Consider the following 7969-nt stretch of genomic DNA (forward strand, 5'->3'; position numbering starts at 1 on the left):
GATGCGATAGACGTTGTAGGCCTCTATCCTAATTCGTCAATCTGTATGTAGTGATCCTGATATTGGTTTCTCAGAATCAAACAATATGATACCACTTAGATACAAATCAGAGCCAAGTTTTCCACAAAAATTGGGGCAAACAAATTTTTTATTCAATAACACAAAACAACACAACATGAATACGTAAAGATAATCATGTATAATTTGAGTTAGGCGATCTCTCCAAAATTCTAACCCTAAGACCCAAGACTACAATCTCATGCATAACCTAAATCTAAACATATTAGCCTTATTTATACCCCCATAATAATAAATGCTAAAATATTAAGTTGCCCTTAAGATATTAAGGAATTAAATTTCCCTTAGGCACTGGCGGAACAAATTTTTAAAGATTCCCACGATTCAAGAAAATGATACATTTGCAATTTCTGATGAAAGATGAGAGAGCATGTTTTAAGAATAAATTGTCTTTGTTTGAGAATTGATACTTCACAAGTTACCTCTATGGGGTGTAATGGTGCTTACAAAGTATAACTTAGGAGGATATATATGATGATCGTGCATCGCAATATCAAGCTCAAGAGCCTATCATTTTATAGAATAAGCACAACAATCAGGAATAATTTACAAAAATAACAACAACAGAGCCTTAATCCCACTATGTGGGGTCGGCTACATGAATCCTTTTTCTCCATTGTGTCCTATTTAGTTTCATATTTTCATTTAGTTCTAATAAATTAAGAGCATTTTTTTCTACAATGAGCCCAAGTCTTCCTAGGTCTACCTATGCCTTTCTTGACATAAGTCGAATCTAAAACATCTACTCTCCTTATTGAATCATCAGATGGTCGACGCTTAATGTGACCAAACCATCTAAGGCGACTGTCTCTAATTTTGTCTGTCACAGGAGCTACACCAACTCTATCACGGATATACTCATTTCACATTTTGTATCTAAGTGCAAAGCCACTCATCCACATAATCATTCTCATCTTGGCAACACTTAACTTAGTATTATGCTTCTTTTTTAAAGGCCAACATTCAGCGTCATAGAACATCGCAGCTCTCACCACCGTCTTATAAAATTTTCCTTTCAGTTTAAACAGTATCATAGAACATCGCAACTCTCACCACCGTCTTATAAAATTTTCCTTTCAGTTTAAACAGTACTTTTCTATCACACAAAAGGCCCAAAGCATTCCTCCACTTCAACCTACCAACTTGAATTCTACTATTAACATCCCCATCCATATCACTGTCGCTTTGAACAACAGATCCCAAGATATCTAAATCGTTCACACCTTTTAATAAATAAAATGGGCCATCTGCATACATAACACACAATTCTTGTGTATTTACATATCTCACACAAAAATATATAGTTTACCGTATAGGGTGCAACATTATATATTATTGTTATTTGGGGTATGTTATAGAATTTTTTAGTAATTTTTAGATTTTACATTAATCATTTTAACTCTATGTTTGTTCTTCACATCTAATTCTAGAGGAATTGCAATCTCATGGTGTGAATAATGTGATCTTATATTGGTCATGAAGTGTTGAACATTCTGAAGAACAAAACTTGGGTCCAAAATGCAGTTGCTAAAAACACATCCTAAATGCCAAAGAACCTGGCCGGCCTCCTCTCCAGTGCCTCCACCGCCAACCACGCGACCGAGCTGCACGGCCGCCTCATCACATCTAATTCTCTCTCGCACCCGTACTTCAACTCCCTCCTCGTCTCCCTCTACGCCCGTTGCAATCTCCTCTCCTCCGCCACCGCGGTCCTTCTCTTGCTCCCCTCTACCACCGCCGCCCATGCCTGCCACCATGTCTCTCCCGCTGCATGCACAGCCGTCCTCTCTCGCCTCTCCCGCTCCCCCCGTCCTGCCGACGCCATCTCCCTTTTCTCTCTCCTCCGCCACCACAGCCGCCTCCCTCACCCCAGCCCCTTCACCTTTTCCGCTCTCCTACCCGCCTGCCGCTCATCCTTCTCAGGCTCTCAACTCCACTCCCTCGCCCTCAAGTACGGCGTTGCACACGACCTATTCGCCTCCTCAGCACTCACAGACATGTACGCCAAATCCTCGGATATGGACTCGGCTGAGCTCGTGTTCGAGGAAACGCCCCGCCAAAACCTCGTCTCCTGGAATGCTCTACTAGTCGGCTACGTGCACAACCACCAATTTCACAAGGCAATATCGGTTTTTAGCGGGCTGTTCCGACTATCCGACCCGTCAATGAAGCCCGACCAGGTTACCTTCTCTGCCGTTTTGACTGCATGCGCCAACTCAGGCGAGCTCTGTTTCGGTCTTGGCGCTCACGGCCTGACTGTAAAGATCGTTATGGACTCACTCGCCTACGTCAATAACTCGCTGACCAACATGTACTCAAAATGTGGCCGGGTGGAAGACGCACGCAAACTGTTCGATGAGATACCCGAAAGGGATGCCGTAACATGGAACATAATGATTGCCAGTTTCGTTGAAACAGAACATCTTGCAGAAGCATGTCGATTATTCATGGCCATGAGAAGACTTGGCATCAAACCTGACGAAGCCTCCTTCTCCACATTGCTCCATGCCTCATCAAACCTAGCACAACTCCTATTCGGTGCTGAAATTCATTGCCAGGTTGTGAAGTTTGGGCTCGCAGAGAACTGCTGCATCACCAGCTCTCTCATCACCATGTACTCAAAATGTGGTAGTTTGGAAGAAGCACAGCTAACCTTCGCCGACACCAAGGTTCGCCACAACGTTGTGTCTTGGACGGCAATGATTGCAGCATTGCAGCAATATGGATTGGGCAACCATGTACTCCAACTGTTCGATGAAATGCTGGAAGCTGGTCTTCAGCCAGACTACATCACATTTGTATGTGTTCTCTCGGCCTGCAGCCATACCGGACTTGTGGAAAAAGGTTTTGAATACTTTAAATCCATGTCCCAGTATCACAAGAAAATCCCAGGAAATGAGCATTACGCTTGCATGGTGGATATGCTGGGCCGGGCTGGCCGGCTGGATGATGCAAAGCAGTTTATTGATAGAATGCCGGTTAAACCCGATGCCTCGGTATGGGGAGCTTTGCTTGGAGCCTGTAGGAATTGTCGGAACCTGGAATTTGGCAAGGAGGTCGCTTACAAGCTGTTTGAAATAGAGCCACATAACTCTGGAAACTATGTCTTGTTGTCAAATTTGTATGCCACCCATGGGAAGATGAAGGAAGCAAATGAAGTGAGGAGGCTCATGAGGATCAATGGTGTAAAAAAGGAGACCAGTTGCAGCTGGATTGATGTGAGAAACAAAACCTTTGTATTCACAGTACACGATCAATCTCATGACTGTACACAACAGATATATGAGAAGCTGAGGAAATTGGAGGGGTTGGTTAAAGAGAAGGGCTATGTGGCAGACACATTGTGTGCTGTGAATGATGTTGAAGAGTACAAGGAAGAAAATTTGTGGCATCACAGTGAGAGGCTTGCACTTGCATTTGGTCTGATAAGTTTGCCAGAGGGTGCACCAATTCGGATCAAGAAGAATGTTAGAACCTGTGGAGATTGTCACACCATTATGAAGCATGTTTCAGGGATCTTTCAAAGAAGGATAGTTTTGAGAGATACAAATCGCTTTCACCAATTTGTCGATGGGTCATGCTCATGTAAAGACTACTGGTGAGCAAATTAGTTCAAGAATTTGACCGATGGGGTATATTTCATTAATGCGGGTTCATCTTCTCTTCAATTAAGTTTCTCATTGATGGCTTATTGGTTTTGGTCGTCTAAAGTAAAGAAAGTTTAGATCCTGATATTCTAGCAAGTTTATAGCCATTTGATTCTTTTTTTTTTCTTTTAAGAAACTAGCAGAGTAAATGCTTAATCAAGTAATAGTAAAGAAAGTTTAGATCCTGATATTCTAGCAATTTTATAGCCATTTGATTCTTTTTTTTTTCTTTGAAGAAACTAGCAGAGTAAATGCTTAATCAAGTAATATATCATATTATCTTTAGGGTGATAACTCCCTTCTATCTCACATGCGTTCCTGAAAGCTGCCTTTCTTCTCATCCAGCTTTTTCATTAAACTACATGCTTATGGTGCATTTGAGACGGTTGTGGTTGTATAAAATCTCAGCTTAAAAGTTGTAGAAAATCTACTGTTTAAAAATTGATGTTTCAAAAGTAGTTGTTCTATTTGAAAATTTTAGTTTCGAAAGTAATGGCTGTGGATAAATGTCTGAAATACCCTGCTACTCTTATTATATAAAATTTTTTATGCTCTCGATTTTTTAGAAAGAGAATACAGTGATTTTTATGTTTTTTTATAGCCTTGTACAAAAAGTTTGATCTAGTTATTTATGATATATATATATATATATATATATATAATAAGAATGCTCTGGTCTCCCTTAATACATGGAATTTTGTGGTATGCTTGCAAAAAATAAATAATTCTATAGCATGCATGTAAGGCCTGAATTAACAAATCTCTGTGGTATGCATGCAAAAATCAAAAGTTGCTGTGAAACTTTTTGGAATGAAAATTTCCAAACCGTGGGATGCGGTCTCCCCCTAGCTTCTGCGGATCCACGGATTTCTCAGGAGTGTTCATTTCAGTGTTTTGACTGAACTTGCAAACAAACAAGTGAAACTTGGTTTTGGCCCAAAACGTGATTTGAAAAGTCAAAACAAACACACCCTTAGTCACATATAGGAATTGCACCTTAACATGAACACTATCAGAGTTCATTCTGAATATCTATTGTTTGTTATTTAATATATATTAATTGAGAATTTTGCAAAATCAGCCATTGTCAAGTTGTGGTTTGCAGTGCTAAGGAAATTCTTATAGAAATTTTAATAAGGAACGCACCTCCAATATCTTTGGATCAATGAAACGCATGGGGTGATTGATCCGTTACACAAATCCCTATGAATTTCATAAATCCCAGTGATTGTTAAATATAAGATTTACATACATCAATCAATTCTTATGTGTTTACATATCTTGCACTTAAACTTCAATTTTTACATATATATATGCCATTTTATCTATGATTTAACACGTTTATCTAGCTTTTTAGAAGTTAAAATAGTGGTACTTTTATGTGATATGAAATAATTGGGTGATATCAATGGTAAAAGTAAAGTTTAGCTGTTAGATATGTTAATAGATAGGAATTGGGCAGTGTGTATGTACTTGCCCCATATTATTTCTTCAAAATCATTTGTTCAAGCCACAAGCTTTACAATTTTATCAATCACCATCCCCTTAAGAAAAATCCCTTAGTGAACCCTTAGGATAATTGTGTTTACAGCATGATCATTAAAGGAAAAACAATTTTGGCGAGGATATCTTATATTTTAATGATTTTTATAACTCCTGGATTTATTTTGAAACGAGTGCATGCAATTGTCTCAAAAAAAATCCGAAAGTTCGTCTTGACAAAAATAATTGGATCAAACCTCTTCACAATAGATGAAGGGAAATATATAGCATGACTCTAAATTGGAATGCAAAACAGTGAGAATAGCTGCATCTACACCATAATAATATGTTTTTGAATATTTTCCGTCAAACACCTGCAAGCATAAGTTAAAGGATGTCGACGATGGGTTCATATAAATACCAGTCCTTTCTTTTCCTAGAGGAATTCAACAAAATTATCTAGGAAATTGACTTTTTCTTCAAATATATGTAAGAGATATGCATCAAATGGTGGCTAGCAGCCTAGCACTGCGGTCCCTCTTGGTTATGATGGTTTAGATCATCAGTGGCATATATTAATTTATTAGCACAACTCAAATCATCCTTACCCATCTTTAATTTATGTATTATTCTCTGAATCCATTCCCGTTTACTGCAGTAACAATAAAATAGTGGGATCAAGACATCTTCAAAATCCATCACTTGAGCGACTAGAATGCTATTTCTATGGTAGTTTCAAATGCCCTGTTCACGTGTTGCCTTTTTCAGGTGTTAAGGAATTCCTTCTTTATGTTTTGGTTTAATTCAAATTAAAATTAGGATTGATCTTATATCAACTTTATTTACTATCATAGGTGATCCGGAGTCTAGAAATAGTTGATCAGGCATGTAATTCATAGCTTCTAGTTTAAATAAAACTTTCCTTTGCAGTTTCAATATTATGAGGGCAAATTGGATGAATTATTTGTTGTGGTATATAAAATAGAACGATTAACGATGAAACAAAAAAATTAGAACGAGAAAATTCACTCTAGAAAAGAACAGACACACAAATTTACTAGGTTCGACAAATTTTTGCCTACGTCCACGAAATTGCAGAAAATTTTAGGAATTTACACCGTCGATCACGTAGACTAACAAAAAACAATTCTCTTTTCTTCTGTCTCCCTTCTCCTCTCTTTTCCTGTCTGAAATCCACACACAGAAGAAGTATAAACAGAGAAAAGGAATCCTTAAAATTCTTGTTATGCTTGGAGTTCGGTCAAACAAGAGAAATCCCGAAACCTAAAATCGGAGAGGAAGTATTTGAAATTTGGTTGCTAGAGTGCTATTTCTCCAATTTATCTTATCTAATGCTTTAAATGAATAGCGGGATTTTGCATCGTTTTGTGAATTCTAAGAGGCGAGAGTCATATTTTTGAAGAGGCACTGTTGATGAAATTCCTAATTAGGAGGAACTAGGATTGCTGGAGACATATCCGCTTATGTGAGGGAGTAAGTTCCATCCCTTAATGAACACCAATGGCTATAAAAGTATCTAGAAGATTGCTGCTACTTTACCTTCACCTCATGGACATGGTGGGGAGAGGTAATTGTTCAGCGCCGACGGCGTCATTTGACTAAGAGCACGGATTTTATTTATTTGAATAATTGCAGGTTGTTGATTTTTAATACTTAAAAGCAAAAATGATGGAATTTGGAGTCAAAATGAAGTTTTTGAATAATTGTTCAGCGCCGACAGCGTCATTTGACTAAGAGCACGAATTTTATTTACGAACCACTGGCGCCGACGGCGCCAGTGTCGGTGCATGCCATATTTCTAGAAGATTCGACTAATTTGACACTTTTTGAAGGGTTTTTGGATGCACATATTGGAGAACCGACCCTAGGCTCTATTTAACCGACCTTAGGTTCTATTTAGAGCCGAAATTTATTAGAAAATACCCTTTTTTCGTGCCCTTCACACCTTTCAGCCACTTTTCACTCTCTTCCACGTTATTCCACATTTCATTTAGCCACTTAGAGTCCGTTAGTCATTTAATTTCTTTATAGTTTTGAGTTTTTGTGGTGAGTTTAAGTGTGAATTCTTCTCTAAAAGTGTTGGAGAGGGAGACAAGTGAGAGATTTCTTCTTCCTACATTTCCTAAGAGATGTTATAAGGAATTTGCTTTGAGAAAGAGTTTCAGATAAATGTTGTTTGTTTATTATTAATGTATGAATTTTCTTTTATATATGACATTTGTGTTTTGTTATATATTTTGTTATATATTTCTCATGAAGTTATTTCTCATGAAGTTTGAGTAATTTTCTTTATCTTTCTCCATACTCTGAGATGTGGTGAAATAAAGAGATAATTTGGATGTGTTAATGTTAAAATATATCCACGACAAAAGATTCTTCAATGTGTTATTATTGCCAAAATGTTCTTAATTTACTTTTTGATTTGACAAATTGAATTATTAAAATATGTTGTGAAAAAAGCATTCTGAAAGGGCAATGCTTTCTGCAACAAAGTGAGAATCACATTCAATTTGATGGATGAGAATGTAGTCCATGGGATTGAGTGCAAATAAATATATAAATATACGTGGGTGTAGAGTTGGAGATTTTCAGGGTGACAGACTAAATTTCTCAATTCGATCTTAGTGTATAAGAACTAAAGCGAGAGTTAGCCTTCAGGGGAAGGGAAGTGGGAGCTCTGGAGTGAGAGTCAATATCCTCCTAGCATAGCCACGGATTTAGGGACTAAACCTGAGATTAGC

At 37.9% G+C, this 7969-nt stretch overlaps 1 protein-coding gene across 1 annotated transcript; it reads left to right on the top strand.

The window, feature by feature from the left end:
- The first annotated feature begins 1595 nt into the window (after positions 1-1595).
- LOC110038790 (putative pentatricopeptide repeat-containing protein At3g13770, mitochondrial) lies at positions 1596-3854 on the top strand. Its single transcript, XM_020743692.1, has one exon. The coding sequence runs from the start codon at positions 1623-1625 to the stop codon at positions 3678-3680; it is 2058 nt and encodes a 685-aa protein (XP_020599351.1). The 5' UTR covers positions 1596-1622; the 3' UTR covers positions 3681-3854.
- Positions 3855-7969: the final 4115 nt, after the last annotated feature.

Source organism: Phalaenopsis equestris, unplaced genomic scaffold (genome assembly GCF_001263595.1).
Source record: "Phalaenopsis equestris unplaced genomic scaffold, ASM126359v1 Scaffold233872, whole genome shotgun sequence".
In the NCBI taxonomy this organism is placed as follows: domain Eukaryota; kingdom Viridiplantae; phylum Streptophyta; class Magnoliopsida; order Asparagales; family Orchidaceae; genus Phalaenopsis; species Phalaenopsis equestris.

Excerpts from the sequence above, each read along its gene's own strand:
- LOC110038790 (XM_020743692.1), top strand. The coding sequence starts at position 1,623 with ATGCCAAAGAACCTGGCCGGCCTCCTCTCCAGTGCCTCCACCGCCAAC.